Genomic DNA, 24,274 nt, shown 5'->3' on the forward strand with positions numbered 1-24,274 from the left:
AGCCCAGAAGTGCTGCACAGAAGTGCAGAAATTTTCTGCTGTGTCATTTTCTGTTTCTTTGACATACCTCACCTGTACTTCTTCGTTTTTCCTTACACAACCCAAACAGCAAACACTTGATCTAATTCCCAAGAATGTCGGGCGCTTCCAATCTTCAGGAGTTGACTTTTTAGGAACAGAGTATTCTCTCAATCCCCTCCTATGGGTTTGAGATATACGTTCTTTACCACCGAAGAAATATTCTTCCGTTCTTGATAACTGACTTTCTAACATAAATCAGAATTGAACTTTATCAAGTGTAGCTTCACAATCTTTTGAAAACATACGGATTTTTAGTTCTTTGACTTATTGATATAATAAACCATTACAAAACGCTTAGAATAATTTTTCTAATATTGAAGTACTTTTACATTCCTGGAGTTTTCTAGACACTTGTGGTACATGAGTGACAAAACAGGCAGCTAACTTTGTGGAGTTTATGGTTTATTTAAAACGATTTTTATAAAATGAGTGGAATTACTCTATTTTTCTATGCAGAAACTGTTTTGATTTTTAGTCCTTCCAGGTGGGTTTCGTGTGTGTGTGTGCGTGCGTATGTGTGTGCATGTGTATTCATGTGTGCATGCATATGTGTGTACGCATATGTGCGTGTGTGCGTGCGCATGTATGTATGTGTGAGTGTGTATGTGCACGTGTGTGGCAACTAAATATACATAGTTCTTGATCTTTCCTTTTATAGTTTACTGAGGTGCAAGTTTTTATGGTACAATGCCGTAAAATTCTTCTACTGTCACTATACAATTCAATGATTTTTAGTAAATTTATAGTGCTGTGTAGCAATCACCACGAACTCATTTTAGAACACTTTCGTCACCCCAGAAACTTTCCTCCTGCCCACTTGCAGTCCGTCCCTGCCCTCACCCTTGGTCCCAGACAGCATGCTCTCTGTCTCGATAGCCTTGCCATTTCTGGGTATTTCTCGTATATGGAATTGGAATATGCTGGCTTGTGCATTGGGCTCTTTTACTGAGCACAGTGGTTTTGAGGTTCACCATGCTGTAGCATGTGTTGGTACTTTATTCTTTTTTGTTTTTGAATGGTGCTGCATTAAATGGCTGGACCACTCCGTGTACACTGTGTTAGTCCATCCACCACAGGATGGACTCTGGATTGTTTCCAGTTTGACCATTAAGAATAAAGCTGCTGGGAGCATTTGCATCCAAGAAATGTGCTTTCACGTCTTCGGGAGTTGATTCCTAGAAGTGGAATTGCTGGGCCCTGTGATAATCTTACGTGTTAACTTTTTAAAAAGCATCCAGTGTAGGGAGAGTGGCTCCTCTGGTGGAGAGTTTCCTTTTTTTCCGCCTGGTGGTGGCCCCAGAGAAGTTGGAAAAGTGTCCCCTACTCTCACTGGTACAGTGACCCAGTTTAGGAGCCAGCAGGATGGGGCCATCACTTTTTCTCTGGCCAGACTTTCCGCACCTGCGGTAAGCTGGAAATGACACACCCCAGCCAGACTTCTGATTGCTAAGCACTTCCCAAAGTGATTCTTGGGGTGTTCATTGCTCCTTGTCTCCAGTGCCGGTGCCCCTGTCTCAGGAGTCAGTGCAGATGCTTCCTGGGACCTTCCCCTCTGGGCGGGCAGCTGTTCCTCTACTTCTATTGCATTGCATGTTGGTCAGCCCTGCCTTCCTACGTCTTACAGAAATCCTCCTCCCCCAAATAGCAGGCAGATAGCATTCTTCTTTGCTTTTGCTTTCATTTCACATTTCCCCATATTGTTAACTGAAGTAATTTTTTGGTCATTTCAATGAAAATTTGGAAATGGGTCCGTTACGCCATGAGGTAAAGCCGCCTGAAATTCTAGGTGGTTCTTCCTTCTGGGCTCCCTCAGCGCATCCCCTGTGCTCCCTTTGGCCTTCACACTGCCTTTTTTTCTCTCCCCAAGGACTGCCCCTGCTTATCTACAAAGAATGTGTTCAGATTTTATGGTTCCTGTGACGTCTTGGCTGACAGCTTTCAAGCCATACTGATCCCTTTCCTTCCCTGAATGCTTTCTTTTTTATTCTTTCCCAGATAATGAATCCCTCATTTCTGCTGCCCTTGTCTCTAACTGCAAACTCTGCATGCATTGTGGTATTAAGTAGAAACTGCCGGTAAACAGAGAATAGAAGAATTTGGGGGTCGAGGAGGACCTTAGCAAGCATCTTGTTAAACCACCTCGTATTATATATGTAGCAGTGAAGCTCTTCAGAAGTAAGTTCTTCTCGTTAATGATAATAGTAATAAAGCAAAACCTATTTTACATTTAAGAAAGGATCACTTATGTATTGTATCCTGCTAGCAAGTAATCCCATGAGGCAGGACGGGGTCATGTGCCCAGGATGACATAGCTCGCTCCTGAAATGTTCTATTTCAAAACTTTTGGAATTCACTCTGTTTATCTTATGTAAATTCTTCCTAACACTGGGACAGATTCTCCTTAGTGATTTCTCTCTCTTGACTCATTTAGTCTTAAAATTTTCATTTTGAGAGACTCAGCCTGAAGTCTCTCAAAGAGACTTCTTGAGTCTCTTGAGTCTCTCGAAGAGAAAGCTAACACAGAGTTATTACAAGTGATTTTTGTTTTCTTTATTAAAAAAATGACAGCAAAGGGAAGACATATACACTCCCCATACTCCCACCTCTCAGGAAAATAACCTTTAACTCTACACCTTTCTGGTGTGAATCTTGCTATTATGATTTTCTGTGCTATACCACATTTGTGCTTGTGATTTTCCTATGCTACACTGTGTGCGTATATGGGTGTGCATGTGTATATTTTTTTTTAACAAAATGGAGTCACCTTTTATGTACTATTTTGGAATAAGTGATTTTTAACGCAATAGTTTACATTCAACATCTTCCCATGTCCTTATAACCCAATAAAGCATCATCTTTTTTTTTTTTAATTTTTTTTTTCAACATTTATTTATTTTTGGGACAGAGAGAGAGACAGAGCATGAACGGGGGAGGGGCAGAGAGAGAGGGAGACACAGAATCGGAAACAGGCTCCAGGCTCTGAGCCATCAGCCCAGAGCCTGACGCGGGGCTCAAACTCACGGACCGCGAGATCGTGACCTGGCTGAAGTCGGACGCTCAACCGACTGTGCCACCCAGGCGCCCCTAAAGCATCATCTTTAAGTCTACATAGTATTTTACTTTATGGGCATACCATACTTCATTTGACTGATTCCGTGTTGTTGGACATTTAGTGGTTTATGTTTTTTAAACAATAGTGCTGTAGTGAATATCCTTATAAATAAACCTAATACACATACATTATTATCTCCTTAACTAAATTTTTAGGTTTCTTTGGTTGAAAGAGTGTGGATGTGTTTGCAGTTTTTAATATGTAAGGTCTGGTTTAGAGTCAGAGAGATCTATCCAGAAGATGATGGGTCCATAATATTTGGGAGCTAAAATATTACTCCAGAAGAAATTGATCACACAGCCTGTTGAACTGTCAGTCCTTGAGTAACAGTTACCGTGGCTTTTGTCTTTGTGCTTCCTGCTGTGTATTATCACTGGGACTTCTCAGGGGATCATCTTTAGCTTAATAATGAAACTCACACTTTACCCAGGGGCATGCCATGCCACCTGTGTTTGATTAAAATCGCCCAGATTATGTCTTTTGCCAATTCCATTTTTCTTGATCAGTTAAATAAATGTATTGCTAGAGGCCTGTGTTCTTGATATCGGATCCAGAGTCCTGCCTAAGTTGACAAATGAAGTTAGACCTGTCTCACCTAAAATAGGATTACAACACAAATCAGTTGCCTGATGGATGTTTTGTAGGTAATCAGAAAACATTTAGAGTTGGAAATGTATTCAAGATGGTTTATTTTCATCCTTTGATTTTATAAATGAGGAAATGAAGGCTCAGGAAGGCCAAGAGAATTATACAGCTGGTTTGTGTCTGAGCTAGAACTTGAACCCAGGTCTCGTGATGCCCAATCAGATACACCTTCCACTACCCTACGTTGCCTGCCTCTCAACCTCAGGGGTAGGGGCACAAAGATCAAGTGGGCTATCTACCATGCTGCAGTGGTGGCCTATGGACTATCACTTTCTCCAACTTCTGTCATTGCAAACACTGATAAGCAGTCACTGCATTTTTCCCATTGAGCCTGTACTAAGCCTCAGACATCCCAGACATCCCCCCTAATCAGAAGGAATTGTCATACAAGATGGAGACTCTCTGCCTTCCTTACCACAGCTGTTTTTCACAGTGGGGCTGTCCATTCCTTCTCCCCCTATGCTGGGGAAGTGTGTGTGTGTGTGTGTGTGTGTGTGTGTGTACACACGTGCACATATACACGTGTACACATACACATGCACACACCATCACCACGACTAACAGTTCCGGTAAAAGTTGACTTTATGGGAAATACTATCCATAACTGGAAGTATCAGGAATCCCTCGTTCTCCCCCTTCATTAAGTGATAAGTGACAGTGCAGTGGAATGGAGGGGCAGGGTCTGTCCGGGAAGAATGTGTCCATGTGTGGTATAACATCTGTGTAGGATCATTCTGCTGTGCTCAGAGGAATAACTAACAGGTCTGGGAATGCAGGCCTGGGAAAATGAGCAAGTTGAAGTTCAGGGCAATAACTGATGTGTGGAAAAAAAAAATAAGACTAATAGAATGTATGTTTGAAAACTTAATAGAATCTTGAAAAAGATTGCTTATTATATACACATTTCAAACACCAATATAGAGTAAGTTCAATAAACTCCTCTGAATGTCCATTACTGAAATTAAACAGTTATCGAGATTTTATCACATTTGCTTTTACTATGTCTTTTTTTTCTTTGCTGAGACATTTTAGAGCAATTCCCTGATGCTATGTAATTTTATTCCTCATCCTTAAACATACATTTTTAAAAATGTGGACATTTTTGGGGTGCCTGGGTGGCTCAGTCGTTTAAGCCTCTGACTCTTGATTTCAGCTCAGGTCATGATCTTACAGTTCGTGAGTTTGTGCCCCATACCAGGCTCTGTGCTGATGGCATGGAGCTGGCTTGGGATTCTGTCTGTCCTCTCTGCCCCTCCCCTGCTTGTGCGCTCTCTCTCTCTCTCTCTCTCTCTCAAAATAAGTAAATACAATGAAAATTTATGGACATTTTTTTCCCTAACCACATTGACTGATCACATCTAGCAAAACTCATTAATAATTTTTTGGTATCATCTATACTCTATCCATAATCTAAATGCCTCAGTTTTTAATAGAATCTTTTTATCAGGTTGTAGAATAAGAGAAACATATCATGACTTGTATGCCAGGCCCATCCCACCGTACGAATTTTTCATTGTCCACATCCTTAGTAGGACCGCAAGGTTAAAAATCACTGAAGACCAGGTGAAGGCCCTAGAAACACACACATTATTGTTTGTGTTTCCACAAACACACATTATAGAATGGAGTGACATCTATAGGATGGGTGACCCTGTGCTTGGTCATGGGTGCCAGGCTTCAGCATTGCCCTGGCTGGATCACTGCTGTGAAACACTGGAGCCCCAGAATTCATTTGGGCTTTTAAAATACAAATACGTCAAACCGTTGAATGTGCTATTTATTGATGAATGTTAGTGACTAAGCAAAACCTGTTAACTAGAAAAAAATGATGAGCAGTGACAATCGAAGGATCAATAGTTCTCCTAAGTCCCTTTCTTGCTTTAGCACACCACATGAACACCCAGCGGAATTTGCTGTGCTAATTGTCCCACAGTCTTACATGATGCAAAGTCCTTCCTCACGCTGATGTCTGGGAAGGCAGTTGGCTTCTATACACAAACAGTCACATTGTCAACCCAAGAAACATTTACCACCCGATTGCCAAATCTCCACTTCACCTTGTGCTGAGGAAGAGGCAACCCTGGCAGTGCTAAGTAGGAAGCATGCACAATTCTGTAAGCTTCTTGTTATTACAGTTGGCTTCCTGTTATGCAAAGGTAGAAAGAGGGGGGCCCTTAAACTATTGCAATGGATGGAGACACGCGCCCACAAGAGGCAACTGTACTCTGAATTCCCAAGAAACATACAAGCTCCAAAATGTGGACACCAGAAGGGTGGCCCTGGAGAGGCACCCTAGGTTGAGAGCATTTGTGAGTGCAGGAGACCTTGCAAGCCCGAGACACAGGAAGCCACTTCTCTCCCTCCCTTCCCCCTGTCTTTGCCCCCCCTTCCCTCTCTCTCTCCTTCTCTGACACCACCCCCCTTTCTTCTCTCACTCACTCTCTCTCTCCTTCATATTGCTACTGAGACCACATTTTTTAACCTCTTCCTGCAAAAGACAGTGATCTGGCCTAAGTGTCTTTCCAAAACAAAATTTGCCTTTTTAGGTTGAAGTGCTTACTTGTCAAAAGATGAAGGGCAGGGGCACCTTGGTGGCTCAGTTGGTTGAGCTTCCGACTCTTGATTTTGGCTCAGGTCATGATCTCACGGTTTGTGGGTTCGGGCCCCATATCAGGCTCTGAGCTGAAGGCATGGAGCCTGCTTGGGATTCTCTCTCTCCCCCCACTCAAAATAAATAAACTTTAAAAAATTTTTTTTTAAAATGAAGGACATTTCTACAAGCTATAGAACATGGGAAAATTAAACCTGCTCAGTTCCTGAGTACGGAGGCAGGCATTCAGAAAATAACTTTTAGAGATTTCTTTGATTTGGGTTATGTCAGTTTGTCTCATTTCAGGTGCACAGAGAAATCCCCTTGGCTATCCTCATCTTATGGCTTATGGCTTTTGGCAGGTGGCAAAGATTTTCATACTAAAATTAAAAACAAAGCTTAGAATTAAAAGAAAAATCTAGGAGAGTAACCACAGGATACACTTTTCCTAAAATTTAAATGCCAGGTCTTGAAACTGAAAAGATTTTAAAAGTTTCCCATGTCCCAAATGGTATGGGCTTTAAAATGGAGGGCAGTTTGCCTTGGAGAGAGAAAAGAGAAAAAGAATAAAGAAAGTGAGTCTGAAGGTTCTGAGGTTAAAGGCCTAACTTTCTTCTAGGAGGGCCATCTTTCCACAGTCTGGTAACCGGATAGGCAGGTGTGCGTGTACATGCATGTGTGTGTGTGTGTGTGTGTGTGTGCGCACGTGGGCATGCACGCACATGTGCCTTTCACACAATTTGTGTGGCTCCCCACAGCCCCTTTCTCAGCCTGGGTGGTCCACCAGCTGTGAGCTGAGTTGTGGGCCCGAGTAGAGGGCTAGCCTGAGTTAACTCCTCCCTCTCATAGGTCAGTCACCATGGGCTTTGGTCGGAGTCCTTAGGTCTCTTCAAATGAGCTTGGGCAGAGAGCTGGTAAGACATGGCAGGACCACCTAATACATCCATCTTCCTGTAAGACTGTCAGGACAGTCTCCGTGATGGGCTTGGGCTTTCAGCACTGTCTTTTGTCACTGTTTTCTCAAGACCTATTGAGGCTTACAGAGCCTACAATGGACAGGAAAAGTAGAACAAAATTATTCATTCATAATATTGAGGCAAAATGGACACAGGCTGAAGCAGGTGTCTCACATGAAGGGCTGGGAATAGTGCCTTTGTTCCCTTGCCCAGGGCAAGGGTAGCACTGTCTCTTCTTCACTTCCCATTTACTGTCTGACCCTGTGAACTGTTACACATTGGTTCCCAATTTAGGTGCCTCTCTTTACCACTAGAATACATGCTTCCCTGTGGACAGTGTAGTCTACATATGGGCATTGGGCTTTGAAATCCAATTTCTAGCAGTATAACTGGGGCCATTCATTTCACCTCTGTGAGCTTCAGATCCTTGTCTGTAAGACAGAGATGACCTTGTCTGTAAGACAGCTATTGTGTTTCCCATAAAGAGTTAGCATGAGCATTAAATGAAACTAGATTTATAAAGTGTTTGCATTGTGGCTGGCATGTGGTAAACACTCAATAAATATATCACTATAGATACACATCATTATTAGATCAGGCTTTCTATCTTCTATTGGCCACTCTGCTGGAGTGGGCGCATGTGAATGCATCTAGAAATCCCATGAACAGGTAAACTGGTCAATATTTGTTGCATCTATACAATACCTGATAGTGGCTTGTTTTTCATTCTAAAATGTTTATTTCACTTAACAAATATATATTGGGAAACTTCATTTAACCAGATACTCTTCTAGAAGGTATGTTTAAATTGGTGAAGAAATTGGTAAAACCACCGGGCCCTTGGGAACCTACTTGTTGATGGTTGAGCTTTGATTCCATTGTCTTCACCAGTGCAACTCTTTTCCCGTTCTAATTTTACCAGAAAGAAAGCCTCAACTAGATGCTAATCTCTCCTTAACACTTCTTGATTCATGACTGATTACGAATCCCCCTATTTTATACAAGGAGAGTGTGACATGGCTGATGTCATCAAGAATTAGGCCTGGGACTGGGGCAGCCATTGGCAACAGGGGGTGGTGGAATGAATTTTTGTGTGCCAGGGTGCACAGTAAATATTTGAAGCCCTACAAGTCTCAATCTTAATTTAGAAGGTTTCCTCTAGTTTTTAAACCCGGCCCATTACCTAGCCCTCTGCCCTGCTTCTAAGAAATGCCCAATAAAATTTTCTGATTGGTTAGTTAAAGAGATAAGAAAGGGTTTTTGTTGTTGTTAAAAATCCATGCTATGAATCTTTTATTTGAACATTACTCAACATTATTTTCTCTCCATAACTCTCTCTCTCTCCTTCTCTCTGTCTCTGTCTCTGTCTCTCTCTCACACACACACACACACACACACACACACACACCTCTCTCACACACACATGCACACATACACCTCCCTAATTTCTTCATTCCTCCCAGTTAGCTTTTCTGCACCAGACACTGAAGCTCCTCGGGATACTGAAATGAATAAGACACGGTTCTTACTCTCAAGAATCTCTTTATAGTTCCAGCAACTTATCACCTGCAGACTTGTGATAAAAACACAAAGATGTTTATCCCTGAGGCCATGGGGCCTCCAGTTTACCTTTGTAGCCAAATATACCTTTCTGAGAGAAAAAACTGAGATCAGAAACTCGAATACTTCTTCAAAAAGAACCTCTTGCTTTTGAATGGTGCTTTGTATCCTTAAATGAGCTCTTGCTGAACATGTGAGGTTGTGTAAGTGTGCACTGTACTAAGGCCTTGACGGAAAGGGTGAATAGGGCTGAAACCCACTGGTGCTCCTCTCATCAAGCTATTACTCTGGTGTGGGGCTGCATCCATCCATCCAGAGACAGAGGAACCCATTTCTCCACTCAAAGGCACAATCTGCTCCAAAGACTGCTCCTAGCCCAGAGATGTGAAATGGGCCTGAACTGGCCCTGGATTTTGCTTGGCACAGAATCACAGCCTCTTTCCTCTCATTTTGCCCTTCCAAATGGTAGCCCCTGCTCTATCCCCAAACACTTGGTGATCATGGATTTTCTTGCTGCACTTCCTTTTTCCCATATTTAGACTTTCTGTAAGGTCTTTTTAAAGTCCCAAGGAAAACAGTAACCTTTTCTGTCCCTTACCTAAGTTTATTTCCATAGCCTCGATTTAAAAGTGCTTCCCTCTGTGCCAGTGCCCTGTGTGCCCAGGCTTTTCTTTGGTTTCTGAACATCTGTTGTGCTACTTTTCAGATCTGAAATTTTCACAGCACTCCAATCTGCTGGCATTCACTTGCACCTCTCCCCCTAATCTCTTTCTTAATTCCCAGGCTTTACCAGTCAACACCAGAGCTCTGGAAAAGTCTACAGCTCTTGGTCCAGCCTTGCATCCTTCCATGCCAGGAACTGGATTCCCCTGTCTGTTCAAACCCACTTTGTCTTCTGACCTCCTTCTCTGCCTCTATGACTAGGTATTCCAGAGCCATGAGCTATTTGGGGACAGGGTTGTATCTGGGTGATCTTCTCTCCCAGAACTGGACATGGTTCCTGGTGCACACCACGTGCTCAGCCAAGGTATGTCACGCGAACAGATGGAGAAGGCTACCTTACTCGAGGTGACCCCAATGCTCACACAAGTCTTCGCCTCCCACTCCTCCTTGTTTGGCCAGGTGCTGAGGTCTGGTGGCTCACCTCACAACTGCCTCTCCTATTCTATCTTTCTCCACTACAACCGTCCAAATTAGGCCTCTGGATTTGCACCTGGAATATTGTACAATGTCCGACCAGTCTTCCCTTTTTCCTTTTCTCCCTCTCTCCTTCCTTTCATCCCTTCTCTCATCTTTGTCTTTTCTCCCATTTAACATAAAATCTAGTCCATTTTAATAATAATAACCTCCATTTAATGCCCATGTTCTAAGAAGCAGACAGTGGTTTGGGTCTGTCCACCTATCATTATTCATTCTTATAGACTAGCCACCAGCCTGGTATATATCATTATCACAATTTCACAGAGGAGGAAATGGGTCCTCACAGATTGAATATGACTCACCCAAGGCTACATATGTGGAAGCCTGTGCCCTCTGCCTTCTCTTTGTCAGGCACTGTGTTAGCTGCTGGGGATTCAAAGACGAGCAAATCCAAAGGAAGAGCCCCTATGTCCTTAGAGCATACATGGGGAGGGAAGACAGAGTAAGAAAAAAGGACCAGACAGGATGAGAAGTGTTTTGATGGACATGTGTTCCCAGTTAAGAGATAATAGAGCCCACGGAGTGACTGAGTCTGACAGGGCTAGGAAGGCTTCTCATGGGAGATGTGGCCTGAAGTAAGTCTTAAAGGATGAACAAGAGCTTTCCAAGAGGTCAAATTGGGGGTGGTCGGGGATGGGCAGGGAGAACATTACAGCAAAAAGAGTGTTGTGTTGTCACAAATGAAGTGCAGTATGTGTGTGGAAAAGGAGCAGGAAATGCAGGAGGAAAAATATGGGCTCAGAACTCCCGGTAGGGAGTTTAGCCCGCATCTTTTAGGATGAAGGGGTTGGAGGGTCATCTGAGGCTTTAGGCAAGAGAGTAACATGAGCAGATTTGTGTTTTAGAAGGACCATGTCATAGATAATGTCACCAATGGACTGGAGGTGAGACTGGTAGGAGAACAGACACATCAGGAACTATTGTAGAAATCCAGAAAGAGAATAGAAGGGTCCACAAAATCAGGGAGGGGGTGAATAGAGAGGAAGGCTAGATCAGAGAGAGAGCGTTGTTGGTTGTGGTGACTCTGTGGAATGGGGCAGCTTTCTGGTTTAGTTGGTTGGCTGGGAAGACATCACTCACAGCACATCATGGAAATCAGGGGAGGTAAAGCAGGTTTGGGTGTGTTCGTGGGTGCAAGGCAAAGGGAATGGTGGAGGTAAGGAGGGGAAGGTGATATATTCACTAGCAATGTGGTGACCTTGAGATTCCTACCGAGGTACTTGCAGGCAGTTGGATGGTTGAGACTGCAGCTCAAGAGAGGGTTTCTGGGGGGTGAAGCGTGTAAATTCTACTCTTTTTTCAAAGCCATTTAAACATGGTTCTCAGACTAATGCACCGCTCATATCATCATATTGAGAAAATACCCAGCTTTGAATGAACTATTAGCATCTCACCCATAGATTTGAAGCCATCTAAAATAGAAGAAAAACTGAAGAGTAGTTGAGAGCAGATAGAAGAAATATCTCAAAAGTTGGCCCTAGAAGATTTTGTGATTGATTATTTTTGGGGTTAGGGGTCAGAAGATGGGAAGATGAAGAAAGGAAGTGATCATGCTTCCCAAGATGACTTCTCTGTTTATACTTCTGTCTTGAATTTTCTCTTGCTCCAACTTGGGGCAGAGAGTGGTAACTTCTACTGCAGAAGCATCATCTGGCACTTCTGGGCATGTGGCATTTCTTCCATTTCTCTTTTCTTTTTGGTGCCCTCCCATAATGCAGAGTAAAATTCAGCATACACTGTATGTACTATTATGTAACTCATCCATATTTTCTCATGGGCCTCCCTTGCCAAGGTACATGAAGTGCCTCCGTAGTACCTCTCAGATCAAGGCTGAGTTCCTCACTCAGCCACCTGAAGATACTTCTTCTCAGGGACCTCTAGCTTGATTTTCTATTTGATGAAATGCTGCCCCATCATTTATAATCCATTTTTGTTTCATGCTTAGTAATGATAACACTCAGATTCCAGGAAGTGCTAACCAGTAGAACTTTCTGTGATGATGGAAATATTCTCTATCTGTGTTGTCCAATACTGTAGCCGTGAGCCACATGGGGCTACCGAGCACTTGAAAGGTAGCTGGTGTGACTGAGGAACTAAATTTAATATATTTTAATTCATTTGCATATACATAGCCACTCACAGCAAGTGGGTACTGTGTTGGACAGCACAGTATTAGGGGGTCCTTCTTTCTCTCTCTACTAAAGTAAGGGTGGGTTTCTGATTTTATGGAAGCCCTCACTTACCACTTCCCCAGAGTTTTCTGTAAACACTTAGCAACTGCCTTCTGACTTCCCACCTTGCCTCGTTTGCCCGCAGCCCCTTCTCCAGCCCACAGCCTGGCTCAGATCTCCTTCCCCCAGGGCTGGGAGCGTGCACTCTGTGTGCAATGACTGGCTCACAAGCGAAGCTTATCACAGTTTTTATTTTCATTATGAGAAACAGCTCCATTAATAGTAACAGATTTCTTTGTTTACTTTATCTGGGAACAAGTCACACCCACAAAGAAGAGAGACTGTTCAAAGGAGCTAACAAGGAAATTTAGCCCCAAACAAGTCAAACTTAAAGCCCATCAGGATTCCTTCCTTGATATTTGAATCATTTCATGATAGGTCTGGCTGGTAAGCAATGCTGAAGGCCAAGGTGGGAGATAGCTCTGACATGGGACAGAAAGCTCCCTTAGCCTTAGCCACTGGCTCATTGGAGCCCTAGCTGTCACCTCTGCAGTGTTTGGGATGAATTCTAGCCTTGTGGAGGCTTGTACAGAGCTATCCACACTCAAACTGTGGTGTGTAGCCATACCACTCACAATGAGGATGAGAACAGGTACTCAAGAAGCATTGGGTGGAGGTGTGGGTGAATGGTATCACTTCTGGAATATAAAAGATGGTCAGTCAAGGCCTTGACCATATGCAGGCAGACAAGGTGGTTGCCTATAAGGCACAAGGGCATCAAAGTCCCTGTTGGCCAGGTCTGAGAACATAAGCTCTCCATACCTCCTCTTGCTTTTGCCAGGCCATCCTATGATGCACAGATATTTCTAAAGGATGTTTTGTTTTCACATGTTTGTCATTGTCTTTGCCACAACAGAGCATAAACATTTCACAGAATTAACCACAGATGAATATCCCAGCAACTAAGTGCTGTGCTGAGTTAATTCTTTTCAATTATAGTGTCTTTTTGGCTTCTGTTTCCTCCATCCCACTCCTTCAATGCTGTTTGAGACCTGTGGTTTCTCCCATTGTGGTTCTAACAATTTCTTTGGGTCTCTGGGGGTGGCTCAGGATGCCTGAGTCCTCAAAACATTCATGTGACATCTGCTTGTTTCTCTTCCTTCCTGGGCTGGCTTCATGTGGTGACATCACCTCAGAAGCCAACTAAAGGCTCCTCATTATGCCCCTGTTAGGAAGGTGGCCCTCCCTCCCAAGTCTCATGCTGCTTCAGGTAAATGGTCACATTGGGCTAGGCTATGCTGAGGCTATTAAGCTGAAGGAGAACTCCCCCAAACTTGCTGGAATGCCTCACTCTTCCATTTTTAAACAAATTCTGTGTGAACCATTCTTTTCATTTCTGCCTACAATCTATCCTCTTTCTAGGACAGATAGGAGTCTTTGCAAGTAATGGTCTCTGACCTAGAGAGACAGAGCTGTATACAGTTCTTCAAATTCCTTCCTCCCATTGTATTCTTGCCAAGACCCTCCTATCATTCTTTTAGATCATTTACGAAGACTTACAGTACGTGACTAGCCTCAGAGTGGCTGTTCTTTGAGTGACAGGTGGAAGATTGGAAGATCATGAAGACAGTAGTTAACTGAGGAGCAAGATCTAAGATAAAATTCTTTTTTTTTTTAATGTTTATTTTGAGAGAGAGAAAGAGCATGAGCGGGTGAGGGGCAGAGAGAGGGAAAGAGAGAATCCTAAGCAGGCTCCGCCCTCTTAGCACAGAGCCCAACGTGGGGCTCCATCTCACTAACCGTGAGATCATAACCTGAGCCGAAATTAAGAGTTGGCTGCTTAACTGACTGAGCCACTCGGATGCTCCTAAGATAAAATTCTTAACTGGGGTGCTAGGACACACTGATACAAAGCAAACCCTTTGCAAGCATGCTGCCAAATTGGCATCAAAATGTCAAATGACTTTTTTCTGCAACTGAGTTTCTGCACTGTTAAGATGATATCTGTCTAAAAGGAGGAAGAATCAAGTATGCTTTGTCCCCTGGTGTACCACATGCTATGATCTCTCCAATCTCTAGTGGGAGGTGAGGGGTCACTGCAAGTTACAATGTATGTGACAGGAACAGAGGCTCCTTGTGAGGATCAAGGGAACAGAGTCCTCTGGAGACAGCAATACAGGACTGAAGGGTAAAACATGTAAATAGGGGGATAACTGAATACAATTAGTCTGTGATGTCATATGAAATTCTGGTATCCGGAAGTATGCCATGAGCATAGATAAAGTTTGAAAACCACAGGCTTAGAAGGAGATAGAAAGAAAGGAGTCAAAAGCAATAGGAAAAGTTGTCGATTCAATGCGTTAAAGATAGGAATGAAGGAAGAGAAGAAGTTGATTACAGAGCAACATTCTCAAATGCAGAGGGAAGTTTAGGAAGCTGTCAGAGATGATCTCCAACCTTGTAGCAGGAAGTAATGTCACCTGTTAATAAAACTAACAAGTGACTTTAGCTTACTTTGGACCAGGTACTATCCAAGTTATATATATTTATATATGTTAGCTTGTTTAATCTCCACGATAATTCCATAGAATTATTATCCTGTTAACAAGCAAGGAAACTGAGGCTCAGAGAAGTTGTGTAATGTAGTCAAGCGTCCCAGAGCCAGAAAAGGAAGAGCTGGTCTCCAACCAGGCTGGGTGAAATGGGCAAGAGTGAAGTTGGCTGCATTCAGCTGCGTCAAGAATGTTCCACGGACCTGCAAAAGCTGAAGAAAGGGGCTGTAAGACAGAGACTTCTTCCATCAAGGATAGGAGTACAGGCACTGGGGGCTGGCAGCATGTAGCCAGGATGGCACTCTGATGTGGTGGAACTCTGTAGAAGGGCACTGTAGAACTGGCAGGAAAGAAGGGAGGTGGGGCTCAGAGGATATGTTCAGCAGGACCACAGGCCTGCTGATGGATTGCTGGGGAGGGAAAGAAAGGAGACAGTTATCCCACCCTGGAGTTACCTTGGAGACAAGCTGTGGACACTTGGATCTGATCCAGTGACAGCAGAGCTCTGGTGTGAAAACAAAAACCAACTGCGAGATACCAAGGGTTGAGGGTCTGAATTCAAATTCCCCTGCTGTTTTCTGCTGGCAGATTTCATTTTCCTTTCCAGTGCTTGTGTGTCGTCAGCGCATGGAAGGGCCCATCTGGCTGATCCTGTGGTAGGAAGGCAGCTACAGTGAGGCCCCTGGTGGAGCATAAAGGGCTGTAAACACTCTCAGAGGGCAGGGGACAGAGCGGCACTCAGGGACACTGGGCAGGAGCATTCAAGGAGGTGCCAGCTTCCTGCACGTTGGGGGCGTGGACTGGGCAGGGGGTTCGGGGCCTGCTGGGGAGGCACGCTGCCGGACGACGCGAGGTCCCAGCGGGTGCGCCAGCTCCTGCCCTGGGGACAGTGCCCGGCCAGCTTCCGGCTGCCTCTGCAGCTGCGTGGGAGTCCCTGAACCCTCCGAGCGGGCACTGTTTTCTCTCTTGTCAGATACCGACTCCCACGCAGGAAAAAGGAAGCACCTTTTGTCAGATGCTGCGGCCACTTCCTCTTCAGAAGGCTCCAGCCAGCCTTTCTCTTTGCAGAATGACGGGGCCGGCCTCGGGCTCCGGACTTCTTACGCATCGGGCCTCCGGCTGCCTCCGGCTTCCCTGTCCCCGGCCAGCCCGCGTCCTGAGCAGGCCCCTCGGCTGCCCCTTGGGGGTTCGGGGCTTCGTCCCTCCTGCAAGCCCGGCCCCGTGAGCCCAGCCTGACTGGGACGCGGCCCCCTGGGGCTCCCTCTGTGGCCTCGGCGCCCACCCTCTCTGCACGCCGCTTCATGTCCCTCAGCCAGCCTGCCTGTCTGTTCCTCTCCACAGCTCGGTCCAGGAGCGTGATGACCGGCGAGCAGATGGCCGCCCTCCACCAGCCGTCCGCCCCCAACCCGCTGGAGAGGCCCATCAAGATGGGCTGGCTGAAGAAGCAGAGGTCCATCGTGAAGAACTGGCAGCAGAGATACTTTGTGCTGAGGGCACAGCAGCTCTACTACTACAAGGACGAAGAGGACGTGAAGCCGCAGGTACCAGACCGGCTAGGCTTTTGGTCCCTGTTGGCAGGGGTCCCCTGTGTGCGCACACAGGCGGGGGAGGCACCCGCAGGCCTTCTCCCTGGGACTGGACCCGCATCCATCCGAGAAGTGTTCCCTTTCTCCTTTCCACCAGTTTTTAGGCAGGTAAACTGAGTCGCAGAGCTGACAGGTGATCCTCCACGGCCAAGACCGGGGGTGCGCACTGAGGAGCTTCCCAACCGCAGCCCTTAAGTCAAGGCTGGCGACATGGTCTTGGAGGGGTCGCGGTGTATGAGGGCTCAGAGAGTGGATTTGTGTTCAGGAGAATTGGTTTGTTTGATCGACCAATACTTATTGAACATCAGTTATGTACTGGACATAGGTACATATGTCCAGGATGTTCTGGACAGGTTGTTCTGGATACTTGAAATCAACCAGTGAGTAAAACAGATAAAAGTCCCTGCATGTAGAAATTAGAAGATAAGGGGAAAGACAGAAAGTAATAAATAAGGAGAGTATGTGGTTTGTTAAGAAACAACTAGTTCCAAGAAAAAAAAAAAAAAATGAGTTAAGGAGAGATCAACCATTTGGGGGATGTGGTACAATTTTACAAAGGGTGGTCAGTATGGCTGCGGAAGAGAGGCAATTAGTCAGGTGGGTCTCTGGGGAAAGAGGGCTTCAGGCAGAGAGGAAAAGCAGTGCAAAGGCCCAAAGGTGGAACATGTCTGCTGTGCATTGGGAATAGCAAGGAGTCAACATGGAGGCAACGGAACTAGGGAATGAGATGGGGTCAGAGAGGGGAGGGCAGACTTGAGGGTCACAGTGCAGATAGCAAAGAAGACCACTACACTGAGGGCTATGGGGAAGCACTGGGCTATGGGGAAGAAAGGGGATATTCTTTGGCTTATGTTGTAAAAAGATGGCTCTGGCTGTGGTGTTCAAAATAGATTCAGGGCCAGAGGCAGGAGGCATGGTGGTAATCTAGGTGAGAGGTTGTGTCATTTAGAATGTCGGTGGGAACTGTGGGCTAGAGGAAGATGATCAGGTTCTGGGTATACTTTGAAAGTACAGCAAACAGAATTTCCAGATGGAATGGATGGCGTCAGAGAGGACTTTGGTCCTAAATCTTGGGACTAGTGATTCCTCATGGCCAAAGTAGTGCATGAAAGTGAAAGGGGGTGCCATTAACAATTATCCTGGGACCCCAGGTTTAAACTGCATGCCTTGGAGCAACCAGGATGACTGGCCACCCCTTCTAGAGCTCATGTTTGTGGAGGTGGAAGAGCGGGGTTGGCCAGAAGGAGCTTATTCGGGAAGACAGATTCCAGAACCTTCTGGGATTCAGAAAAAAAAGCCCCAAGAAGGGTAAAGATATTGAGGCTGGATGGCAGGGTACGTAAAGAAACTAGACAGTCATTTTGGGAGAGTGCAGTTCTCTTTAAGAATAAACTTCGGGATCTGTGACACATCAGCAGCACCTGGTTAAGCAGGCCCTCCACTTGAGGGCTGTGGGTGTCGGTCACTGCAAAGGTTGGAGAAGGGCCAGAGACCCCACCACAGACTGGGTTCTTGCTCAGTGTCCTGTGCCTGGTAGCCAGACTTTCTTTTACTTTACGAACAACCCAGGCCCTATCAGAACCAAGCAATTATAGGCTAAGGTGATGGTGAGTAGCCGATGTAGGAAGTCTTCCCCTGTGCAGATTGAGGGAGGCGGCACTAATACATTAGCCTTCCCAGATCAGCAGAAAGGATGGCTCAGTGGGGTTTATTTCCACAGGGTGTAGACGGTAAGAGGTGTCATATGTCCAAGTTTGGGTTCTTTTCCTGGCTCTTCTACTGTCTGGCCATTTTACAAAAGAAGAAAGAAGGACCCAGAACAATGAAATATCATTGTTCTGGGTCCTTCTTTCTTCTTTTGTAAAATGATACAATCATACCTGGCCTGCACTTATCATAGGCTCAAAATAATATGAAGTATGTGTAAAAAACTGTTTTGTGAAAACATAAACTGATGTCAAGGGTTAAATAAATTATTGGAGGTCCTAGCTTCTCTCCTTTACTTCTGAAGGAGGGAACTCAAAATCCTCTCAGGATTAAAGTAGCCTAGGATAATTAGGTAAAGCTTCTTCTAGGATGCCAACTATGTTTTTTTTTTTTTTTTTTTTTTTCCTAAAGGAAATCTGTTAATATAATATGATCAATAGGTTGAGATCAATAGGGTGAGATCAATAAGTCAAATAAGGAAAAACTACACAACCCCTAAATTGTGGCTGCAAGAAGCATTTGATAAAATCAATTACTCATTTCAGATATAAAAAGTTTTTAAAAGCTTTTAGGAGTAAGATGATAATGTATTAGAAAGAAGACTTTATTTTATATAGATTTTTTTTTTTATCACAAAATCTATCTGTGTGCATGGCAGAAAATTTGGGAGATGCAGAGAGCACAAAGCAGAAAATGAAAATTATCCCATTAACAAGAAATAACCACCTAAATCCTCACTTCTTCTAGTTCTTTCTATACATATATAATTAGAAACTCACTTATTTTAATACAAATTAGTATAATAATATTCTTTAATTTAAAAATTAATGATAAGTCATAAGTTATTATTAAATATTCTTTTACAATATAATTCTTAATGGTGACTGAACAGTCTATTGTATGGACATTCTATAATTTATTTGGGCTGTTGTTTTTATATTATTATTACAAATAAGAGTTAACGGGGCATCCTTGTCTGCTTTTTGTATATCCATAATTATTTCATTAAGGTAAAGGAAAATCTATTAAAAATAAGGTACTTTTGGGGTGCCTGGATGGTTCAGTCGGTTAAGTGGCCAGCTCTTGGTTTTAGCTCAGGTTATGATCTCACAGTTCGTGGGTTCGGGCCCCGTGCTGGGCTCTGTGCTGACAGTGTGGAGCCTTCTTGGGATTCTTTCTCTCTCCCTCTCTGTCTCAGCCCCTCCCCTGCTCACACACACACTCTCTCTCTCAAAATAAATAAACTAAAAAACAAATTTAAAAATAGAGTACTTTTTTAAAAAAATGTTTTTATTATTTATTTTTGAGACAGAGAGAAACAGAGCATGAGCAGGGGAGAGGCAGAGAGAGAGGGAGACACAGAATCCAAAGCAGGCTCCAGGCTCTGACTGGTCAGCACAGAGCCTATTGTGGGGCCCGAACCCACAAACTGCAAGATCCTGACCTGAGCTGAAGTTGGATGCTTAACCAACTGAGCCACCCAGGCGCCCCCCCAAAGAATAAAGTACTTGTTAATGCTATCATTTAATGTTGTTTTGAGATTCATAGATATTGCAAACATCTAGAAATGGCATAAAAGTTACAGACATTAGCTAAATTCTTGGAAAAAAGTAAAGGTATATTTCTATGCTATGTTTCATACCATTCATGATTCTGGATAGACTAAAGACTTAAATGTAAAAAAAAAAAAAGTTCGTAAAAATCCTAGAAGAAAATGCAGTTATCTGCATAATCTTTGGAAGGCAGGTGTTTTTTAAGCATAGCATAAGCAACAAAGACAGCACATGGGAAAGACTAATTTAATTGCATAACTAAAGATATCTGTATCTTAAAAACCAACATCATAAAGTGAAAAGGCAAATAATAAGGAAGAAAATATTATATATATGAATATCATAACCAAATATTCTTAATATTTCAAATATTCTTTCAAATCTATTTTTAAAAGTCCAAATAGTTCAATAGAAAAATGAGCAAATGACACAAATAGACAATTTACCAAAGAAATATAAGAGCCAATATGTGTATATAAAAAATTCAGTCTCAGTAATAATTAAAGACATGCAATGTAATCTAACAAGGCATCACTATCCCCTTAACAAATTAGCAAAGACTTTCCAGAAATTTCAGTGTTGGTAAGGACAGGGAACAGGACTTATAATGCACAGCTGATGAAAATGAAAATCTGTACAACCTTTCTGGAGCGTAATACATGCCTTTTAAAAAATGCAGACTCTTTAGTGCACCTGGGTGGCTCAGTCAGTTAAGCATCCAATTCTTGGTTTTGTCACAGGTCATGATTTCATATTAGTGGGTTCAAGCCCTGTGTAGGGCTCTATGCTGATAGCATGGAGCCTGCTTGGAATTCTAATAAATAAATAAATAAATAAATAAACTAAAAAATTTTTGCAAAATCTTAGACCTTGCATTTCTGATTCCAGGAATTTAACCAAAGTGTTTGCTTAAGACTGATGTAGATAATTAAAAATCCCTGTACAGATTTTTACCACTGTATTGTTTATAATAGTGATATTGAAAACAATGCTCAGTAGTAGGGGCTAAGTTATATCAAGGAATTTTTATATATTTATACAATAGAATACAATTCTGCTGTTGATGTCCTAAATTTATATTTTTTGAAATAGAAAGATATCCATAATATTGCTTTGAAAACAAAACCAGAAAAAGCCAGTTTACATCAGGGGATGATGTATGTACTAATCCCATTATTGAGGGAAAAAATAATGAATCTGTATTTATGGAAAAAGGCTGGGAAAGAAATACACAGACCTGTTAATAGTGGTTATCTTTGAGAACTGGAATTTCACACAATTTTTAATTTTCCTCTTTTTTGTCCATTTTCTAATTTTTCTATAACAAAGGTATAAATTAGTTATAAATTTATTTATTTTTATTAAATTTTTTTTGATGTTTATTTATTTTTTTTATTAAAAGAAATTTTTTTTTTTAACGTTTATTTATTTTTGAGACAGAGAGAGACAGAGCATGAATGGGGGAGGGTCAGAGAGAGAGGGAGACACAGAATCCGAAACAGGCTCCAGGCTCTGAGCTGTCAGCACAGAGCCTGACGCGGGGCTCGAACTCACGGACCGCAAGATCATGACCTGAGCCGAAGTCGGACGCTTAACCAACTGAGCCACCCAGGCGCCCCTGATGTTTATTTATTTTTGAGAGAGAGAGACACAGAGGATGAGCGGGGGAGGGGCAGAGAGAGAAAGGGAGGCACAGAATCCTGAGCAGGCTCCAGGCTCTCACTTGTCAGCACAGAGCCTATTGTGGGGCCCAAACCCACAAACTGCAAGATCCTGACCTGAGCTGAAGTTGGATGCTGAGCTGAAGCAGGCCCCAGGCTCTGACCTGTCAGCACGAGCCCAACATGGGGCTCAAATTCATGAATTGCAAGATCATGACCTGAGCTGAAGTTGAGGTTGGAGACTTAACTGACCGAGTCACCCAGGCACCCCTAAATTAGTTGTAAATTCAAAAAGAACACGCACACATTCTATCCCTTTAAAAAAATCTCAAACAGAAACCCCAGTGATCTTGGAGCATTCAGATGAAAAAAGCTCTCATGTACATTGATGATATGCAAAAAAGTTGGCAAAACTTTCTAGAAAACCCTTTTGGCCAGATTTCTAAGAGTGACAAAAATTATCATATGCTTACACCAAGTCAGTTTGGTTTTAGGAAGTGATCCAAAAGAAATAAGATACATGCAGTGCTGTTTATAATGAGAAACTTTGAACCTAATGTCCAACAAAGGAGAATGACTAAATAAATTATGGAACCTATATGACAGACTCTTGTGCATACTCCCCGGGAAGCTTGGGGCTCAACAGAAGGCAGTCTAAGTGCATTTTCTTCCCCCGAGGTCTCAGCAAGTTCTGTCCAGCTTTAACAGCACAATGCTCTGTAAGTCTATAACTTACCTTCATAGAACTCATTCCCAAAGTTTCTTTGTTGGGGAAACTGTTTAAAACAGAACCTCAGCAAACTGCCCTCAAGTCCCTACTACAATGATGGTTCTAGACAATCCTCGATTAGTTGTCCCCTTGGGTCATCTCCTGGCTTTCTGGGACGTTCCCGCAGGTGGCTGTTTGTCAGTGGTGGGAAAGTGTTTCACAAAAGGCTTTCTGGTGGTGAGCTGATAATGATGCAGCATTAGCCAATATCCGTGGTGTAAATGCCCCATCATGGCTGATTCAAGCTGTCAACATGACATCACTGAACACAGAGTTGAGAAGAGACATGTGAAGCACAATGTTTCACAGTACTTTTACTGCACAGATAGATGTAAATAACCACACATACAGAAATAATAGTAAAATCTAGTAAATAATTAGGAAACTATGAATTCTGAGTATTACCTTTTTTTTTTAAATAAAATATTTCATTGTAAGCTTATAGAATTTAACTTTTGACACCAGCTGTGGTTAACAGCTGGCTCACATTATTCTTGAGAGTGTAACAGTTTGTTCTTGTGAGCTGCTGTGAGCACACCACTGCCAGGCTGTCCACTCTGCTTCATTGCCCTAGGACTTGTGGCCTCCAGCATACATGCCCACCTCCTTCCATCTTTGTACAGAGTCCACCCCAGTCGACTGGCTGTGCAGGTGAAAGGGACAGTTTGGTCCCTTCTCTGCCTGGGGCCATTTCCCTCCTCCCCATCAGTGTCCCCACCACCACTACTGTCTCGGTTACTGCTTCCCACTCTCCTCTCTTCATTCATGATGTTCAGGGCTCTTGTGCTCAAGCTGAGAAAGGGCTAGGGGCACCTGGATGGCTCAGTCAGTTGAGAGTCCGACTTTCAGCTCAGGTCATGATCTCACGGTTTGTGGGTTCGAGCCCGTGTCGGGCTCTGTGCTGACAGCTCAGAGCCTGGAGCCTGCTTTGATTCTGTGTGTGTGTGTCTCTCTCTCTAACCCTCCCCTGCTTGCACTCTGTCTCTGTCTCTCTCTCTCTCAAAAATAAATAATAAACATTAAAATTTTTTTTTACTTAAAAAAATTTTTTTTTTAATTTTTTTTTTCAACGTTTATTTATTTTTTTGGGGACAGAGAGAGACAGAGCATGAACAGGGGAGGGGCAGAGAGAGAGGGAGACACAGAATCGGAAACAGGCTTCAGGCTCTGAGCCATCAGCCCAGAGCCCGACGCGGGGCTCGAACTCACGGACGGCGAGATCGTGACCTGGCTGAAGTCGGACGCTTAACCGACTGCGCCACCCAGGCGCCCCATTAAAAAAAAATTTTTTTAACGTTTATTTATTTTTGAGACAGAGACAGAGCATGAACAGGGGAGGGGCAGAGAGAGAGGGAGACACAGAATCTGAAACAGGCTCCAGGCTCCGAGCTGTCAGCACAGAGCCCGACGTGGGGCTTGAACTCACGTACCGTGAGATCATGACCTGAGCAGAAGTAGGATGCTTAACCGACCAAGCCACCCAGGCGCCCCTAAAAAAAATTTTTTTTAAAGATGAGGAAGGGCTTGCAGTTTTTCATTTATGCCTTGGTGGGAGTAAGTTTAACTGATGGTTATTTCTTCTAGCAAGGAAGTGGGACTTGTAAGTAAAGCCTTACTTGTCATTCTGAAATTCCACTGACTGGGCTTTGAATCATAACTTTCCTATTAAGTCGTTTTGTGATCTTGGATCAGCTCAGTAACCTCTCTGACCCTTACTTCATCTCTCCATTGGGGAAAACAACAGTCTGCCCTTCACAGAGTTTTTATGAAGATTTAACATGATAGTGTATTTAGGGCATTTAGCACAGAGCCTGGCACCTAGTAACCGCTCAATAAATGGTACTAATATATTTTGTATTTTATTTTTACTGTTTTGGGATGAAGGTGATTTGGGCATATCAAATAATAGCATAGAGATGTATTTACAAGAGGCAGACACCTCTGAGTTTATACTTTCCTTTTCTTCTGCCAGGCAGTGCTCTTTCTTGTTTAAAAATAATACAGCTTTTGGGGCGCCTGGGTGGCTCAGTTGGTTAAGTGTCTGACCTCAGCTCAGGTCATGATGTTGTGGTCTGTGTGTTCGAGCCCCGCACTGGGCTCTGGGCTGACAGTTTGGAGTCTGGAGCCTGCT

General features: G+C 43.5%; 1 protein-coding gene across 2 annotated transcripts in view; it reads left to right on the forward strand.

Moving 5' to 3' along the window:
• ARHGAP25 (Rho GTPase activating protein 25) overlaps window positions 1–24,274 on the forward strand; it is a 91,149-nt gene that overhangs the window by 25,654 nt on the left and 41,221 nt on the right. For both annotated transcript variants that reach the window (XM_045446304.1, XM_045446305.1), the window contains exon 2: window positions 16,209–16,408. In XM_045446304.1, coding sequence (XP_045302260.1) covers window positions 16,209–16,408 — 200 coding nt within the window. The remainder of the gene's footprint in view (window positions 1–16,208; window positions 16,409–24,274) is intronic.

The sequence above is a fragment of the Leopardus geoffroyi genome, chromosome A3, assembly GCF_018350155.1.
Source record: "Leopardus geoffroyi isolate Oge1 chromosome A3, O.geoffroyi_Oge1_pat1.0, whole genome shotgun sequence".
Classification (NCBI taxonomy): Eukaryota; Metazoa; Chordata; class Mammalia; order Carnivora; family Felidae; genus Leopardus; species Leopardus geoffroyi.